This window comes from Corythoichthys intestinalis, chromosome 8 (genome assembly GCF_030265065.1).
Source record: "Corythoichthys intestinalis isolate RoL2023-P3 chromosome 8, ASM3026506v1, whole genome shotgun sequence".
NCBI lineage: Eukaryota > Metazoa > Chordata > Actinopteri > Syngnathiformes > Syngnathidae > Corythoichthys > Corythoichthys intestinalis.
The window spans coordinates 1,592,294-1,611,809 of record NC_080402.1 but is presented as its reverse complement, the minus strand read 5'-3'; the positions used below and the strand labels follow the sequence as shown (position 1 = coordinate 1,611,809).

Below are 19,516 nucleotides of genomic sequence, written 5' to 3'. Positions count from 1 at the left end.
TCTTCTTCGCAACAATTATCTGAGCGGTTGCCACCTGAATGTGCTGGCTGTCTGCAGAGAAGTCCATCTGGATGACGCGGCCCGGGATATCCTTGCAGTAGCCAATCCGGTTGAGGGACGAGCCCAGCGTCAGATCGTAGAAGTCCACGGCGCTCTCGGCCGATCCCACCGCCAGAAAGCGGTTGTCCGGACTGAAGCTGCCGGAGCAGACAAACGCTATAAGGTCGACCCGACTCGACCCGACCCGAATGATCTTCTCCTACCGTACGTCCTGGATGGGCGCGCTGCGGTCTCGCTTCTTGCCCCACACGCTGAGCGAGTTGACCAGGAGGACGATGAACTCGCCGTTCTCCGTGCCAATGGAAACCATCTCGCCGTTAGGACTGTAGGACGCGCACTTGGCGGGATGGCCCAGGTTGACTTTGTTCAAGAGTTTCTAGGAAAAAAAGCGAGCGCTGGAACCGGATCGGTGCCGGACGCCATCCTCCCCACCTTATCGGCCAGGTCCCAAATGCGGACGGTCCCGTCGTCGCTGGCCGAGATGAAGACGTCTTTAAAAGGGTGAGCGTCCAGTCCCCAGATCCCGCCGCGAGTGTGTCCGTTGATCATGGTGTTGGAGGCGGCGTTCTTCTCTCCCACTTCTAGGATCTCGCCGTCTTTGGTTCCCACCAGGATCTTGCCCTAGAGACAAATAAACGTTCAATCGTCGCCATCCTCTGGCTTCAAACGGATTGAACGTCTACTAGTGAGAAACTCATTTCAATTCATGGCAAAAAAGCTTTCATCGCCCCTACCAACATGGCCGGCCTTTATTGACATTCAAATGTAGTCATGGCTAGCTTATTCTTTTCAAAGATTTGCTCATTGTCAAAGCATTTCAATTCATGGAAGAAGCATGAAAAGAGCTTTCCTAGCCCCTACCAAGATGGCCACCCTTTTGTGACATTCCCATTCAGGTCAATGCATTGACGTTCAAAAACTAACTTATTCTTTTCAAATATTTGATCAATGTCAACGCCACTGTTATTTATCGATTGACGGCAATAAACGTCCAACTTGTCTGAGGTGCGAGGGTTGGCAGCAACTGAATGGTCATTCAATCGCTGGCAGCCCTCCCACTTCCAACAGATTGGACGTCAACGACTGAGAATCTCATTTGAATAGATCGCAGAAGCATAAAAAGAGCTTTCGTCGCCCCTACCAACATGGCTGCCCTTTACTGACATTCAAATGAAGTCATAGCTAGCTTATTCTTTTCAAAAATTTGCTCAATGTCAAAGCATTCCAAAGTCATTTCAATTCATGGAATAAGCTAAAAAAAGAGTTTTCATTGCCCCTACCAACATGGCCGCCCTTTATTGACATTCAAATGAAGTCAAAGCTAGCTTATTCTTTTATTCTTGAGCATGTTTATTCACTTCTACCCTCCCGTTTCAAACGGATTGGACGTCTACTCATGAGAATCTCATTTCAATTGACGGCAGCAGCACGAAAAGACCCATTTGTTTCCCCTACCAACATGGCCGCCTTTTGGTGACATTCAAATGAAGTCATAGCTAGCTTATTCTTTCCAAAGAAAGAAAGAAATCAAATGGATTGGACACCGATGAGTAATAATCTCATTTGAATTGACGGCAGAAACAGTAAAAGAGCTTTCATTGACCCAACCAACATGGCCGCGCACAGGTGATATTCAAATGAAGTCATAGCTATCTTTTTCTTTTCAAAAATTTGCTCAATGTCAAAGCATTCCAAAGTCATTTCAATTCATGGAAGGAGCTAAAAAAAGAGTTTTCATTGCCCCTACCAACATGCCCGCCCTTTTTTGACATTTAAATGAAGTCAAAGCTAGCTTATTCTTTTATTCTTGAGCATGTTTATTCACTTCTACCCTCCCGTTTCAAACGGATTGGACGTCTACTCATGAGAAATTTATTTCAATTGACGGCAGAAGCACGAAAAGACCCATTTGTTGCCCCTACCAACATGGCCGCCCTTTGGTGACATTAAAATGAAGTCATAGCTAGCTTATTCTTTCCAAAGAAAGAATGAAATCAAATGGATTTGACACCGATGAGTAATAATCTTATTTGAATTGACGGCAGAAGCACAAAAAGAGCTTTCATCGCCCCTACCAACATGGCCGCCCTTTATTGACAGTCATCGCTAACTTATTCTTTTCAAAGATTTGCTCAATGTCAAAGCATTTCCATTCATGGAAGAAGCAGGAAAAGAGATTTCTTTGCCCCTACCAACATGGCCACCCTTTGGTGACATTCCCAACATTGACATTCAACTAACAAGCTTCTTCTTTTAAAAGTGTTGATCAATGTCAAAGCCTATGCTATCTCCATCCAATCAGTTTGAAGCGGGAGGGCTGGCAGCGAATGAACATTCGTGCAGCCCCTCCCGCTTCAAAGGGATTGGACGTCTATTTCAATTGACGGCAAAGGCCTGAAGAGACCATTTGTTGCCCCTCATAACATGGCCGCCTTTGGTGACATTCCCATCAAAATCAATGCATTGACATTCAAATAACTAGCTTATTCTTTCCAAAGATTTGATCGTCAGCCATTGATGGCACTGGACGTCCAATCGGTTTGAAGCGGGTGGGATGGTAGCCACCCTCCCGCTTCAAACTGATTGGACGTCCTATAAAACTCAGTCAAGCAATTATCATTTGATTAGAGTAGCATGTCCAGTGTTTACGAGCAGTGGTGCCCCCAGGGGGTGGCCAGGGGGGCCAAGGCCACCCCTATAAATTTGTTGGCCACCCCGCTTGCCAGTATATCGTTAGATTGTTGTAGCATCAGTTATGCATTTCATCCCAAATGAATGCATTTATTTTGTTTTGTTAAATGTAGGGCTGTCAAATTTATCGCATTAATTTTTTTTTTTTTTTAATTATTCACGTGAAAATATTTATCGCAATTAATGCATTGGCAGTACGACTCATTCGCGCATTGCCGCAAACAGCCTACAATGGCCTCGTTTTACTTCTATACAGAGATAAGAGGCAGTGTCAAGTGAGTGGAGTAGATACAGTGATACCTCAGCTCACGAACATAATTGGTTCCCAGAAAGTGTGCGTGAGGCGAAAAGTTCGTCTTCCGAACATTTATTTCCCATAAGAAACCATTAAAATGAGAATAATCCGTTCCCAGGTCCCCATAAAACATAATTTTCTACTAAATAAGCCTTAAAACTACACAAAAATATACCTTATTTTATGTATAATAAGTGTGCTATTGTATTATAATTAAAGAAATAAACTGTACTGTATAATAAAGTTGTTTTATTTACCTTTGCGATGGTATGGGAGTGGGAGGAGTGGGAGGAGGAGGGAGGGAGTTACTGTTTGGAAGGAGAGTGTTACCGGCAAAGTGCGCAGTTAGCGTAGACTCCACTGCTGTGCCCCCCGCATGCTTTTGGTTGTTAATAAAAGTGCCCACAAAAAAGCCATCCGACACCTCTGGGTGTTTGTATGCAAGCCGCCATCGGGCGCACCGAAGACAACCGACGACAACGAGCCAACGTGACTCGCCGGTCCACTTCTCACGACGGTGGGAAGCTGAAAGCACCGCCAATTACCAGTCGAGGGCGAATTGGTAACACGAGTCACCTTCCATAAGGACTGTATGTAACTCTTTTTCGGTCCCATAATAGCAAAAGTACACTCAATATGGTCCAAAATGTCTATCAAACACAAACCACGTCCGCACTCAACGAAAGGGAGGGGACGAACTGGGACGCCGTGAGCGTGCGTCAGCTTCTCGTGGCGCTGTCCGACCGCTGGGCTTGGTTCGTCCGCCGAAAACTAGTTCGCCAGCAGAGACTATATGCTCGCGAATTTAATGTTCTTGAGGCGAAAAGTTCGTGAGCTTAAGCGTTCGTGAGCCGAGGTATCACTGTACAAGCATTCATTGTGGCCGTGCTTTTAATTGGTAAAAGCTTTGTCATCTCTCCCACAGCAACTATAAATATTGTGGGATGCGGCGTGGGGAAGAATGACAGGAGTTGATCTTTTTCTTAACACCCTGTAGTGTACCCAACACAGAGAAGATATAGCATTTGCAGCCACCACACACAGTCATGGTTGCACCACTTCCCATCATGCATTTGGGCAGAACAGTTAAGTCGCTACAGTATCATTTACTGAAAGCTCAACAAATACACTAGATGGCAATATTTAGTCACAATATACAAGGTCACATTTATCCTTTAAGAATGACAAGTCTTTCTATCCGTGGATCCCTTTCACAGAAAAAACGTTAATAACGTCAATGCCATCTTGTGGATTTATTGTTATAATAAACAAATACTTGCGTACAAAAAAAAAAACTTTCGGTTAGTGACGTATGGTATGAGACTGCTCCTTCCGCTGGACCCAAAGGTTCATATATTTCTATGTATACAGCATTGGATTCTGATTTTTGGGGAGCACTGTGTGGGACTAATTGCTGCTGCTGAACTGCGGAGACAGGATGCTAATATACAGTATATCTTACTGTTTGTGTGTTTAAGTATGATTTTTTTGTGTTTGCATGTATGGTTTGATTTGTATTTTCTCTTTTGGGGGGGGTATTGTTCTTTATACATTGTCACATAGTTTGCTAGTTTGATTCCACTGCTTAGAAATGAATGCTCAATTTAATATGTGACTGAAAAACAATAAAAAACAAATTAAATAAATACATAAATAAACAAATACAGTACTTATGTACAGTATGTTGAATGTACTGTATATATCCGTCTTATCTTTCCATTCCAACAATAATTTACAGGAAAATATGGCACATTTTAGAGATGGTTTGAATTGCGATTAATTACGATTAATGCATTTTTAAGCTGTGTTTAACTCGATTAAAAATTTTAATCGTTTGACAGCGCTAGTTTAATGTACACCTTAGCCCTAATATATACATAACACAATAAAACAGAATTGTTGTGGAACTCAAAATGTTGACTGGACAGTTACGGACTACGCACATTAAATCATTAGTAACATCAAAAATTACACAATACACCAAAGTATATCAGTAGCCGTGTCCTTAAGTGTTTCTGATAGTTTTCCCCTGACCTTTTTACTGCAATAATATAATGAAAACCTGAAATTATGGCTTTTAGTTTTGGCCACCCCAAGATTTTAAGTGGCCCCATCTGGCCACCCCTATGAAAAATTTCTGGAGGCGCCACTGTTTACGAGATAGACCAAATAGCAAAAAAGACACGGTCGCTTGGACGTACCTTCCCTCTGCAGACGGAGCGGACGTTCTCCACCGCTTGACCGGTTTCCAGCTGAAAGGCTCGGCATCGCTTCATCTCTTGGTCCCAAAGTTTGACAGCACCGCCTTCCTTAGTCCTGCCGAAATGAGAGAGAGGTGAATTAACGCCCTCTAGCGGACACTTTTATTTTCTGCCAAATGCAGTGAAACAGCGCCCTCCCACTTGAAACAGATTGGACATCTACTAATGATAAACTCATTTAAAGAGCTGCACGATTTGGACGTCTGTCAGCGTAAAATTATAAAAAAAACAAAAAAAAACAAAAACAACAACAACCAAACACTTTAAATATCCTATTTTTGTGTTTAAAAAAAAAGGGAAAAAATGAATATTCCATTTATTTTAAAATATAAAAAAACAAACTATTTTCTTTATTTCTAAAAGCATTTTCTATTTTAATAAAAACAAAATGGAGAAAAACAGTAAATATTCTATTTTTTGTGTTTTATAAAAATAAAAACAGGGAAATATCATTTCCCATTAATTAAAAAATACTTTAAATATTCTTTTTTTTTTTTTTTTTTGTTATTTAAAAAACGATCAAAAATACTCCATTTATTTTAAAATTGATAAAAAGCAAACATTCTCTTCATTTTTGTGTTTTTATTTTAAAAAAATGAAAAACCAAAATATTCAATTGAATTTTAAAAATTAAATAAAATACCCTATTCTCTTGTTTTTATGAAAAAATGTCATTCCATTTATTTGAAAAACCAAAAAATAATGTAAATATTCTTTATTTTTTGTTTTTATTTTAAAAAATGAATATACCATTTATTTTGAAATAAAAGTACACCAAATATTTTCTTTACTTCTACAAGCATTTCATATATTTTTAATGAAAACAAAATGGAAGAAAACAGCAAATATTTGCTTAATTTTTTATATTTTTATTAAAAAAAAAAAAAAAAAAAAAAAAAAAAAAAGAATATTCCATTTGTTTAAAAAAATATTGTAAATATTCTCTTTTTTTGGGGTTATTTAAAAAAAACGGGGAAAAAATGAATATTCCATTTATTTTAAAATAAAAAATATATAAAATATTTTTTTATTACTAAAAGCATTTTATATTTTTAATCAAAACAAAATGGAAGAAAACAGTAAATATTCACCTTATTTTTTGTGTTTTTATGTATTAAAATTCTGTTGATTTAAGAGTTTTTAAAGTGCTGAAAATATTCTCTTTATTTTTTTGTGTTTTTATATTTTTTTTAAAATGAAAAAAAATATTCTCTTGCTTTCAAAATACTGTAAATGTTTATTATTTTATTCAAAAAAAAAATTTCTTTATTTATAGATTAAAAAGAAAATGGAATAAAACAGTCAATATTTTCTTGAATTTTCCGATCGATCGACAAATTGGACGTCTATCGCCGTCGACGGCGGCCGACGAGTTCACACTTGAAAATAAATACATTTTCAAAAGCCGACGGATGGTTAATCCACTTTCTGAAAGGCAATGATTTCCCAGAAAGGTACTCACGGCCGCTCTTTCCCGCCCGTGACGATGAGTCCGTCCCTCAGGGTGGTGTACATGGTGAAGACGGGACCGCAGTGCGCCCTGGCGACCACTCGAACCAGGAAGTGCTCCCTCCACACGTACACGTCTCCGTTGATGGCGCCGGTGAAGGTCAGGTTGTTCTGCGGGCGGCACACATCACCATCATCACTCCGACTTTTGGTACATTTTGGGGCAATCCGAGGTCACTTCCTATACATTTTAGATCATTTCCTGTTGATTTTGCGTCACTTCCTGTTGATTTTATGGCATTTCAAGGTCACTTCCTGTTCATTGGTCAATTCCTGTTGATTATGGGGCAATTTCTGGGTCACTTCCTGTTGGTTAGGGACACTTGTGGGGCATTTAAACACTGATTTTGGTACATTTTGTGGCAATCCAGGGTCATTTCCTGTTGATTTTGGGTCACTTCCTGTTGATTTGACGGAATTTATGGGTCAATTCCTGTTCATTGGTCACTTCCTGTTGATTACGGGGCAGTTTTGTGGGTCACTTCCAGTTGGTTTTGGGTCACTTGTGGGCCATTTTTTTTACTGATTAAACGTTTGGGGCAATCCAGGGTCATTTCCTGTTGATTTTGGGTCACTTCCTGTTGATTTTACGGCATTTATGGGTCACTTCCTGTTCAGTGGTCACTTGCTGTTGATTACAGGGCAGTTTTGTGGGTCACTTCCTGTTGGTTTTGGGTCACTTGTGGGCCATTTTTTGCTGATTTTGGTACATTTTGTGAGAATCGGGGATCATTTTCTGTCGATTTTGGGTCACTTCCTCTTGATTTTATGGCATGTATGGGTCAATTCCTGCTGATTGGTCACTTCCTGTTGATTATGGGGCAATTTCTGGGTCACTTCCTGTTGGTTTTGAGACAGTTGCGGGCCATTTAAACGCTGATTTTGGTACATTTTGGGGCAATTCGGGGTCATTTTCTGTTGATTTTGGGTCACTTCCTATGGATTTTATGGCATTTATGGGTCACTTCCTGTTCATTATGGGGCAACTCGGGGTCATTTCTTGTTGATTTTGGGTCACTTCCTATTGATTTTATGGCATTTATGGGTAACTTCATGTTCATTGCTCATTTCCTGTTGATTTTGGGGCAATTTCCAGGTTACTTCCCATTGGTTTTGGGACACTTGTGGGACATTTTTTTTTTTTTTTTTGCTGATTTTGGTACATTTTGGGGCAACTGTGGTTTATTTCTTGTTAATTTTGGGTCACTTCCTGTTGATTTCATGGCATTTGTGGGTCACTTCCTGATGATTATAGGGCAATTTCCGTGTCACTTCCTGTTGGTTTTGGGACACTTGAAGGCCACTTTTTGCTGATTTTGGTGCATTTTGTGGCAATCGGGGGTCATTTCCTGTTGATTTTGGGTCACTTCCTGTTGATTTTACAGCATTTATGGGTCACTTCCTGTTTAATATGGGGCAATTTCCCGTTGGTTTTGGGACACGAGTAGGCCATTTTTTTTTTGCTGATTTTGGTACATTTTGGAGCTGAGATACTCACTTCTTGTTCATTGGTCACCTACTGTGGATTTGGGGGAATTTCCAGGTAACTTACTGTTGGTTTTGGGACACTTATGGGCCATTTCCTGTTGATTTAGTGTCACTTTACTGTTGGTTTTTGGGGCAGGTCTGGGTCATTCTTGGCCAATTTTATTTTTAAGTCACTTTGAGGCCAATCCCGGGTCACTACTGTTTTTGGTACACTTCCTATTGCTTTTATGACACTTATGGGTCATTTTTTGCTGATTCTTAGGTCACTTTTGGGGCATCCCGTGGTCACATTTTTGGTCATTTCATGGCATTTCTGGGTCACTTCCTGTTCACTGGTCACTTCCTGTTGATTGTGGGGAAATTTCCGGGTCACTTCGTATTGATTTGGGCTCACTTTGTGTTGATTTTGGGTCACTTTTGGAACTTTTTGGGGCAATCCGGGGTCACTTCTTGTACCTTTTGGATCATTTCCTGTTGATTTTAGGGCATTTCCAGTTGGTGAGTCACCTATTGTTGATTGTGGGGCGTTTAATGCACGCGCTGCCATTGACAGCGCTAGACGTCCAATTAGAAGAAGACGTTCTGAAACGTATTCTTCTTCCGATATGGACTTACCGCTCCGAAGGCCACCGCCAACATGGTCTGCACGCGCGCGTCCTCCACGGCGCCGATGACGCCTTTTTTGTACAAGAGCGAACCGCCCACCACAGTCCAGAACTTGATGTGCTTGATGCCCACCGACACAAACTGGCTGTCTGAGTCGGGTCTGAACTCCACCACGAAGATCCGCTCCGGATGGCCGCCTTTGCTGGTAATCCGGGCGCCTGAGCTCAAAAACAGCGGTTGGCAGGCGCGCGGGCGGGGAGATTCGGACCCGGCGAATTTACCTTCCTGCCACCTCCACACGGTGATGACGTGTTCAGGCTCCACCCCCACGGACAGGAGCAGCTTGCCCGTGGCGCTGAAGTTGACGTAGCCCACGCCTTTAGCGTGTGAACAACGCAGGATGGACAAAGTCTGCTTGGTCATGGCGTCCCACACGTGGATGGACGGAGCGAAACCTGAGGCCGCACGGCGGAACGGTCAGGGACGAGGACGGGACCGAGAAGCGCGGCGGGACCGACGAATCAGAGCCAGGATTCGCATCCGAACGGTTTTAATCCAACCTCATAGTGTTCAATAAACATCGGGGGTGATAAGAATGCCGAGGGTTATGGTTAGATCACTGGTGTCAAACTGACTCCATAAAGGGCCTAGTGGGTGCAGGTTTTCTTTCCAACCAATGAAGAGGACACCTTTTGACCAATCTGATCACTTACATGGGTAATCAGTTAAACTTTGTCAGGTGCTGCTTGTTTCAACAGAAAATTCATTGGTTAAACTGTTTGCGTGGTATCGGTTGGAACAAAATCCAGCACCCACTTGGCCCTTTGTGGAACTGGTTTGACACCTATGGGTTAGATGTTGAGGGTGAGGAGCGAATGCTATCATTAGCCCCTCCCAGTGAACTTGGATTGAAAAAGATGGTTTGACTGATGACCTTTCTGACTACTCCTATTCACAAGACTATGCATTTTTGAAGTCTCAATATTAGAAAGATGGATTAAGACTCCTATATGTATAATTTGATTAGGTTACAGTTCTCATTTTTGTGGTACTGTAAATCCACAATTCGAAATATGTTCTGGACCAGGATGGTGAATATTAGTAGTAGAACTCTCTGACTACTCACTAACTCAAAAAAATGCATTTTTACCGTACCAATATTTATAAAAATGAATTAAAAGTCCTACTTGTGAAATTTGATTAGATTACAGTTGTCATTTTTGTGGTACTGTAAATCCACAATACTGCATAATTCTGGCCAATGTTGGTAAATATTAGTAGAGGACCTCTCTGACTGCTCACATACTCAAAACGATGCATTCATGGTTTACCAATATTTAGAAAAAATGAATTAAAAGTCCAACATGTGAACATAGATCAGGTTACAGTTCTCATTTTTGTGGTACTGTAAATCCACAATTGTGATTAAATTCTGGACAGAGATGGTGAATATTAGTAGTGGACCTCTCTGACTACTCCCATTCGCAAAACTATGCATTTTTTTGCAGTACCAATATTTAGAAAGACGGTTTAAAACTCCTATATGTATAATTTAATTAGGTTACAGTTCTCATTTTTGTGGTACTGTAAATCCACAATTCTAAATATGTTCGGGACAGGGATGGTGAATATTAGGAGTAAACATCCCTGACTACTCCCATTCACAAAATTATAAATTTTTGCTTAACCAATATTTTGAAAAATTAATTAAAAACCCTACATGTGAACTTTGATCTGGTTACAGAGTTACAGTTCTCATTTTTCTGATACTGTAAATCTACAATTCTGAATTAATTCTGGCCCAGGTTGGTAAATATAAGTAGTGGACATCTTTGTCTACTCCCATACTCAAAACTATGCATTTTTGCAGTTGCAATATTTCAAAAATGAATTACAAGTTCTACATGTACACTTTCATCAGGTTACAGTTGTCATTTTTGTGGTACTCTAAATCCACAATTCTGAATAAATTCTGGCCAATGTTGGTAAATATTGATCAAAGACTTCTCTGTCTACTCCCATACACCAAACTATGCATTTTTGTTGTACACATATTTAGAAAATTTAAAAAATGGGTCATTTAAGTAGATGGTAGGTTACATTTCTCATTTTTGTGGTACTGTAAATCCACAATTCTGTAAACGTTCTGGCCAAGGTTGGTGAATTTTAATAGTGGACCTCTCCGACTACTCACATACTCAAAACTGCATTTTTACTGACCAATATTTAGAAAAATGAATTAAAAGTCCAACATGTGAACTTTTATCAGGTTACAGTTCTCATTTTTGCGGTACTGTAAATCCACAATTCTGAATAAATCCTGGCCAATGTTGGTAAATATTAGTAGAAGACCTCTCTGCCTACTCACAAACTCAAAACGATGTATTTTTACTGTACATATATTCAGAAAATTTGAACAATGAGTCGTTTTAGTAGATGGTAGGTTACAGTTGTCATTTTTGTGGTACTGAAAATCCACAATTTTGATTAGGTTCTGGACAAGGATGGTGAATATTAGTAGTAGACCTCTCTGACTACTCCCATACTCAAAACTATGCATTATTGCTCTACTATTATTTAGAAAGATTAATTACAAGTCCTACATGTATACTTTAGTCGGGCAACAGTTCTCATTTTTGTGGCACTGTAAATCCACAATTTTTATTAGGTCCTCGACAGGGATGGTGAACATTAGTAGTGGACCTTTCTGACAACTCCTATACTCAAAACTATGCATTTTCACTATCCCAAAATTTAGAAAATTTGAATTAAAAGTCCTCATTTATACTTTGATCGTGTTACAGTTGTCATTTTTGTGGTACTGTACATCCACAATTCTTAATAAATTCTGGCCAATGTTGGTAAATATTAGCCGAGGACCTTTCTGTCTACTCCCATACACAAAAGTATGCATTTTTACTGTACCAATATTAAGAAAATTTGAACAATGGGTCGTTTTAGTAGATGGTAGGTGACAGTTCTCGTTTTTGTGGTACTGTAAATCCACAATTCTGATTAGGTTCTGGACAAAGATGGTGAATATTAGTAGTAGACCTATTTGACTACTCCCATACTCAAAACTATGCATTATTGCTGTACCAATATGTAGAAAGCTTAATTAAAAGTCCTACATGCATACTTTGATCAGGCTACAGTTCTCATTTTTGTGGAACTGTAAATCCACAATTTTGATTAGGTCCTGGACAAGGTTGCTGTTTTTAGTAGTGGACCTCTTTGTCTACTCCCATACAGAATACTATGAATTTTTACTCTACCAATATTTAGAAAAATGAATTAAAAGTCCTCATACAGTATATACTTTGATCATGTTACAGTTCTCGTTTTTGGGTACTGTAAATCCACAATTCTGAAAAAATTCTGGCCAATGTTGGTAAATATTAGTAGAGGACCTCTCTGTCTACTCCCATACACAAAACTGTGCATTTTTACTTTACCAATATTTAGAAAATTAGAACAATGGGTCGTTTTAGTAGGTGGTAGGTTACAGTTCTCGTTTTTGTGGTACTGTAAATCCACAATTCTGATTAATTTCTGGACAAAGATGGTGAATATCAGTCGTGGACCTCTCTGACTACTCCCATACACAAAACTTTGCATTTTTACTCTACCAATATTTAGAAAAATGAATTAGTCCTATATGTATACTTCGATTTAGTTTGCAGTTGTCTTTTTTGTGGTACTGTACTGGACAAAGATGGTGAATATTAGTAGTGGACCTCTCTAACTACTCTATACACAAAACTATGCATTTTCACTGTACCAAAATTTAGAAAATTTGAATTAAATGTCCTCATATATACTTTGATCATGTTACAGTTCTCATTTTTGTGGTACTGTAAATCCACAATTCTGAATCAATTCTGGCCAATCTTGGTAAATATTAGTGGAGGACCTCTCTGTCTACTCCCATACACAAAACTATGCATTTTTACTGTATTAATATTTAGAAAATTTGAGCAATGGGTCGTTTTAGTAGAAGGTAGTTTACAGTTCTCATTTTTGTGGTACTGTAAATCCACAATTCTGATTAATTTCTGGACAAAGATGGTGACTATCAGTAGTGGACTTGTCTGACTACTCCTGCTGACAAAACTATGCATTTTTGCTGTACTAATATTTTGAAAAATGAATTAAATCCTAAATGTGACCGCCCCTGACGGTGAGGTGGGCGGGGCTTACCTGGTAGATCTGTGGCGTCACCTGATGGAGAAGCGGTGATGTTGAGGAAGCAAAAAATTAAAAAGGAAAAGAAAAGGAGAAAAGCAGCAGATGGAGCAAAAGCGGACGAATTCATGCAACGCTGACGAGCGAGCGCTCACCGATCTGCCCCGTGGCGATGACGTTTTGGTATTTGGGGTGCTGGTTGACAGTCAGGCACAGAATGTCGTCCGTGTGCTCCAGATAAAAACTTTGAGTTCCTGTTGGGAGCAGAAAACACGATATTTCAAGTCCCGTTAATTGGGTGGGCGAAAAATGAACCCCCGTTCACATTTGTTTTCTATAAATATTTTGGTTATGTACCTTTGGCAAACGGCAAATGACCAATCAGGAACTTATCCAAAACGGACGGGCAAAAAACATAGGAATATAAAACGTGGGTATGTTTTGCAGAGCGACGACGCACCTGAGGACAGGTTCTGTACGACGGCCGCCGCGGCGGTGTGGAAGATAATGTCGGCGCCGTCGTTGAGGTAGTGAAGGTTGTTGCGGCAGTCCAGGCCTCGGTACCCGAAGACGTGATCCAACTGAAGGTCCTGGAAATGCCGCCGGATCAACGTGAAGCCCGGGCCGGGCGAGAAAAGGCCAAGTTATTTGAACGGCGCAATTGATAATTGAAAATAAAATTGTTCTCTTAAGGAAGTAATTCTAAAATAGTGAGGCGCGCAGCCCCAGGGGGTGCAGAGGGTTGGCGCATGTGACTTTGGGGAACATACTTTATGCCGTACTAGAATAAAGTGTAATTGCACATCCACTCAGTGGGTGGCAGTTGCGCTCTCAGAGTGTGCGCAGTATTTTTTAACCAAACAAGAGCACACAGCAAAGCAGCAGGGCCGAGAACAGAAGTGGTATTTAGTTTGTGGCAAAATGTATTTTGTCATGTGCCATTTTTTTGTCATGTGGCTTTTTTTTCTTTTGTGGCAAAATAGATTTTGACAGGTGGCATTTTTTTGCCATGTGGCAAAATTATTTTTGGCATGTGGCATTTTTTGCTATGTGGCATTTTTTGGGGTATGTGGTGAAATGGTTTTGGTATGTGGCATTTTTTTGGTATATGGAAAAATAGATTTTGGTATGTGGCATTTTTTGTATGTGGCATTTTTTTTGTATATGACATTTTTGCAAATGCCACATGGTTAAAAAAAGGCCCCATGCCAATATTTATTTTGGCTTATGGCATTTTTGCCATGTGGCATTTTTTTTGGTATGTGGCAAAATGGATTTTGGCATGTTGCATTTTTTTGGTATGTGGCAAAATGGATTTTGGCATGTGACATTTTTTGTATGTGGCATTTTTTTGGTAAATGTCATTTTTGCAAATGCCATATGGCAAAAAATGCTACATGCTAAAATCCATTTTGCCACATACAAAAAAATGTCACATGGCAAAAAAATGCTTCATGCCAAAATCCATTTTGCTGGCATTTTGCAAAAAGGATATGTATTTTGGCATGTGGCATTTTTTTGCCATGTGGCATTTTTTGGGGCATGTAGCAAAATAGATTTTGGTATGTGGCATTTTTTTGGTATGTGGCAAAATGGATTTTGGTATGTGGCTTATTGTTTTAGTATGTGGCTTTTTTTTTGGTATATAGTATTTTTACAAATGTCACATGGCAAAAAAAATGCCACATTTTTGGTATGTGGCATTTTTTGCCATGTGGCATTTTAATTTGGTATATGGCAAAAATGATTTTGGCATGTGGCTTTTTTTGCAAATGCCATATGGCAAAAATGCCACATGCCAAAATCCATTTTGCCACATACAAAAAAAGTGTCACATGGCAAAAAAAAATGCTTCATGCCAAAATCAATTTTGCTGGCATGTGGCAAAAAGGATATGTATTTTGGCATGTGGCATTTTTTTGCCATGTGGCATTTTTGGGGGGCATGTAGCAAAATGGATTTTGGTATGTGGCATTTTTTTGGTATGTGGCAAAATGGATTTTAGTATGTGGCATATTGTTTTGGTATGTGGCTTTTTTTTTTTTGGTATATGGTATTTTTGCAAATGTCACATGGCAAAAAAATGCCACATGACAAAATCAATTTTGCCACATACCAAATACCACTTTTTGTTCTCGTTGTCTTTCTGCACAGTAGATATGAAGAGCTACGACAAGGAAATATGACTATGTGTACTTAGCGTTTGGCTTTGACTTTTAATACAGTGGGAGACAAGGAATGGAAGGAAAGGAGTTAGGCCGATCGAATACGACAGGCGCGAGCGGACTCACCTCCACCGCCTTCTTCTTCTTGGACACGTTGTTTCTTACCAGCTTGTCAGGCAGCGGAGTGGCTCGGCTCACGGGAGGTCTGAAGACGCCACGGACGGCGGGTGAGCGTAGACCCGACCCGGAAGCGAATCCGGAACTTCGTACCTCTCTTCTCCGGGAAGTTCCTTGTGCCGCAGGTGAGGTTTGGTTCCCGTCATCTTCCTGATGCTGGCTGAGTAGACCTTGGTCACGTAGTCCACCACCTTCTCCCGGGCCACGTCGCTGTCGTAACCTAAGCCGCGACAATACCGCTAATGTTTTCATCCACTCCAAAAAAATACCATTTTCCTGACTACACTTAATGCACGGATACTTTGAAGAAGACGAAACGGGGCGTACCTCCGTCTTCCTCGGGGTCGTCATCGGACTCCTCGCTGTCCACCGCTTTGTTCTCCTTGTGACCCGCCGGTTCCCGCGTCCAAATCATCAGCGCCGTATCGGCCCCGCCCACCGAAAGCAACAGCGCGTCGTCGTTGGACCAGCGGACGTTGGTCACGTTGACGCTGTGAGCCACGTACTTCTTGAACTTGGAGAACTGACCCTGAGGGTGCACCGAAGGTCAAAAGGAGCGGAGAGACGCCCCGGCTCGACTCACCCTGCACGGGAAGCCGAAGAGTTTCAGGAAGCCGAAGTCATCGCCGCTGGCCAGCAGTTTTCGGTCTTTGCTGAGCGAGGCGGTGTTGACCAGGCCGAAGGTGGGCCAGATTCCCTCGCAGGTGGGACCCACCACCGAAGTCCAGCTGGCCCACTCAAGCTTGTTCGACTAAAACAAACAAACAAACGTTCTACTTCACCTTTTTGGTCATCTTCCGCACAATTGGACATCTATGATCATGGGCGTCCAGCGCTCTTTTTTTTTTTTTTTTTGGTCAGTGGTGGGCGGTTAGTTCTCAAAACCTTAAACTAAACTAGGCCTGCAAGCAGGACTGAACGGGCCCTCACAGTTTGGCGCAACTCGGACAACACACAAGTCTGACGACACGCAGGTCAGGGTGATGGCAGATCGTCTCCCTCTCGTCAACTCCTGAGAACCTAACTTTCTTGGAACTCGCCTCTTTTATTGGGATTACAAATACATTCACACAACTAGGTGAAAAAGCCATTATTGAAGACAGTCCTACAAAAAAGGAGGCGCAACTGAGCTGTGCAGCCACGCCCATATTCAAAACCAAAATGAATCTTCCAATTCGACCAAGTGCGCCAGATTTTGTGAGTCTATAAGCTGCCTAAGTCCCTGAAAGAATCTACTTCCTTTTGATGGCGAGCAAAGGGTCGTCACGGCAACAGACAGAGACATGTGGACATGGGCCTTAAATTGTAGTCTTACAAAAGGTTTTGAAACTACAGTGACCAACCTGAAAAGCTGGACATGTATAAGTAAAATGAGTGACTTTCTGTTGCCACGAGTTGGCACCACAGAGTTAATGCAAATTACGCCTACAGGACCCTTCAGGGTATGACTCTCACCCAGCACGGGAATTTTGGCACAGTTATGCTGTATGTCTGCCAAGTTATGACTGTTCAGAATTTGTGGCGAGACGAAATTTCGACGGTCATTTTCACTTTCCTGTTTGGACCCCTCCGCTTCAACAAAACCTCAATATTTTTCCATCAGGCCCCTGAACAGATGTCTTAGGGCTTCCCTGAAACAGGTTTGAGGTCAATAGATTTTTTTCCCTTGGAGGAGGAGCCTGTCTCATAAAAAAAGGGCATTTCCTGTTCCCACTAGGGGGCACCAGGCCTAATGGGTAATATTTCAATGCAGTCATGTTCAGGCTGGGATACCTCACATACATGCCAGATATGAAAAAGATTGAATGTTGTATGAGGGAGTTATTAGTCATTTTCTGAATTTGGTGTTTTGCCAAGAAAATGTCCGACTTTGGCATCCCGTCAAGGTCAGGGCCGTGAATGAAAACTCACAGTTTTGAAAACTTAAGATCGCATATGTCTCATGAACATTCTCACCAATTTTGAGGAGGATCCAACAAACACTTTAGGCAGCAGTTAAACGTGCACCCTGTTAATAGTTAAAAATTTCACATTCAATCCAAAATACCCGATTTCCTGTTGGGTTTGGAATATGGGTGCAAGAGACGTTTTGGAGCAGTTTTGCACAATGTATCAACTCCCCAAATCTCATCGCTCTGAATTGAAAAAAACTGAATGGAGAGTCCTTTTTTAAAAAGTCAAGGGGGCGCCACTGAGCCACTTTGTTACATTTTTTCGCAACGTTGCAAAATAATTGAAATTCACGCGAAGCCACACGTATGTGCAAATTTTGGTGAGTTTTCGAGCATGTTCAGGCCTCCAAATTGGCCATTTTCATTTGCCGAGGAGAAGAAATAATAACTTTGCATTACAATAGGACTCCTGCACACTTAGAGCTTGGGCCCTAATTATAATAAAAACAAAAAATTATTTAAAAAAAAACAACAAAAAGTACAATTCGTCCTTGACGTGAACCTACCTCTGCTACGCCGATGTTTTGCTTGCGTCCCCGGGGAGCTTCGAAGAAAAGCTGCTCTTTGCTTCCGGTGTTGACCTGAAGAAGTTTTCCTGCCCGGGAAAGAACATTTCAACAAGAAGGCCTACCCTAAAAAGGGCGTTTGGCCCTCACTCACCTCTGGAGTCCCAGTCCAGGTGAGTGATAAAGCTTCCCGCTCCTTTACAGATGCCCACTCTCTTGCTGGTCAGCACATTGTAAATGTCCACGAAGGAATCGTGGGAGGCCACGGCCAGGTACTTGCCCGCGTCTGCAAAACACCACAACGTCTTATGAAACGATTGCACTGCTGTCATTTTGCATGTAGGAAAAACAATCTGGCTGTCTTTTACGATTTCCTAGATCAGGGGTGCCCAAGTCCAGTCCTCGAGAGCCCCTATCCAGCTTGTTTTCCATGTCTCCTTCCTTTAACACACCTGAATCAAAAAATCAGCTCATCAGCAAGCTTTGCAGGAGCCTGACAACGATCCTCATTATTTGATTCAGGTGAGTTGGAGGAGGGAGACATGGAAAACAAGCTGGATAGCGGCTCTCGAGGACTGGACTTGGGCACCCCTGTCCTAAATATTCCCTCCAAAGTGGTAAGGGATGCCGTCAAGCTGAAGAAAGAGTCCTACCGGGCCTTTTTTGGCCTTTGGGACCCCAGAGGCACCTGACGGCTACCTGCTTGCCAAGCGGAATGCAGCTTTGCCGCTCGCTGAGGTAAAATCTCGGACATAGGAGAAGTTCGACAAGGCCATGGAAACGACTTTGAGGAATTTCTGGTCCAGCATCCGGCGTCTCAGGAGAGGAAAGCAGTGCACCATTAACACTGCGTATCGTGGAGATGAGGTACTGCTGACCTCGACTCGGGACGTCGTGAGTCGGTGGGGAGAATATTTCGAAGACCTCCTCAATTCCACCGACACAGCTTCCTTTGAGGAAGCAGAGTCTGTGGACTCCGAAGTGGGCTCTACTCTCTCTGGGGTCGAAGTCACTGAGGTGGTTGGAAAGGGCCCGGGGGTGGATGAGATCCACCCGGAACACCTAAAGGCTCTGGATGTTGTGGGGCTGTCGTGGCTGACACGCCTCTACAACATCGCGTGGACATCAGGGACAGTGCCTCTGGATTGGCAGACCGCGATGGTGGTCCCTCTTTTTAAGAAGGGGGACCAGAGGGTGTGTTCCAACTATAGAGGGATCACACTCCTTAGCCTCCCTGGTAAAGTCTATTGTATTACAGGAGGGTCCGTGTGGAAATCAAATCTCTGATTCAGGAGGAGCAGTGGGGTTTTTGCCGCGGCCGTTGAACAGTGGACCAGCTCTACATCCTCCCCAGGATCCTCGAAGGTGCATGGTAATGCGCCCAGTCTACATGTGTTTTGTGGAGGCGTTCGACCGTGACCCTTGGGAAGTCCTGTGGAGGGTGCTTTGGGAGTACGGGGGTACCGAGCCCCCTGGTAAAGGCTGTTATGTCCCTGTACAATCGGTATCAGAGTTTGGTCCACATTGCCAGCAGTAAGTTGGATTCATTCCCAGTGAGGGTTGGACTCCGCCAAGGTTGCCCTTTGTCACCGATTCTGTTCATAACTTTTATGGACAGAAT

At 41.8% G+C, this 19,516-nt stretch overlaps 1 protein-coding gene across 4 annotated transcripts in view; it reads right to left on the bottom strand.

Annotated features, from left to right (window-relative positions):
- Positions 1–19,516, bottom strand: part of LOC130920217 (echinoderm microtubule-associated protein-like 6) — a 63,068-nt gene that overhangs the window by 13,281 nt on the left and 30,271 nt on the right. For 3 of the 4 annotated variants that reach the window (XM_057843247.1, XM_057843248.1, XM_057843250.1), the window contains 16 exons: positions 18,050–18,181; positions 17,896–17,984; positions 16,021–16,188; positions 15,765–15,966; positions 15,531–15,657; positions 15,387–15,465; positions 13,556–13,685; positions 13,251–13,349; positions 13,111–13,131; positions 9,192–9,365; positions 8,920–9,128; positions 6,770–6,927; positions 5,248–5,362; positions 493–681; positions 264–436; positions 35–197 (listed from right to left, as the gene is read on the bottom strand). In XM_057843247.1, coding sequence (XP_057699230.1) covers positions 35–197; positions 264–436; positions 493–681; positions 5,248–5,362; positions 6,770–6,927; positions 8,920–9,128; positions 9,192–9,365; positions 13,111–13,131; positions 13,251–13,349; positions 13,556–13,685; positions 15,387–15,465; positions 15,531–15,657; positions 15,765–15,966; positions 16,021–16,188; positions 17,896–17,984; positions 18,050–18,181 — 2,228 coding nt within the window. The remainder of the gene's footprint in view (positions 1–34; positions 198–263; positions 437–492; positions 682–5,247; positions 5,363–6,769; positions 6,928–8,919; positions 9,129–9,191; positions 9,366–13,110; positions 13,132–13,250; positions 13,350–13,555; positions 13,686–15,386; positions 15,466–15,530; positions 15,658–15,764; positions 15,967–16,020; positions 16,189–17,895; positions 17,985–18,049; positions 18,182–19,516) is intronic. The other variant, XM_057843249.1, reaches the window with a different exon arrangement.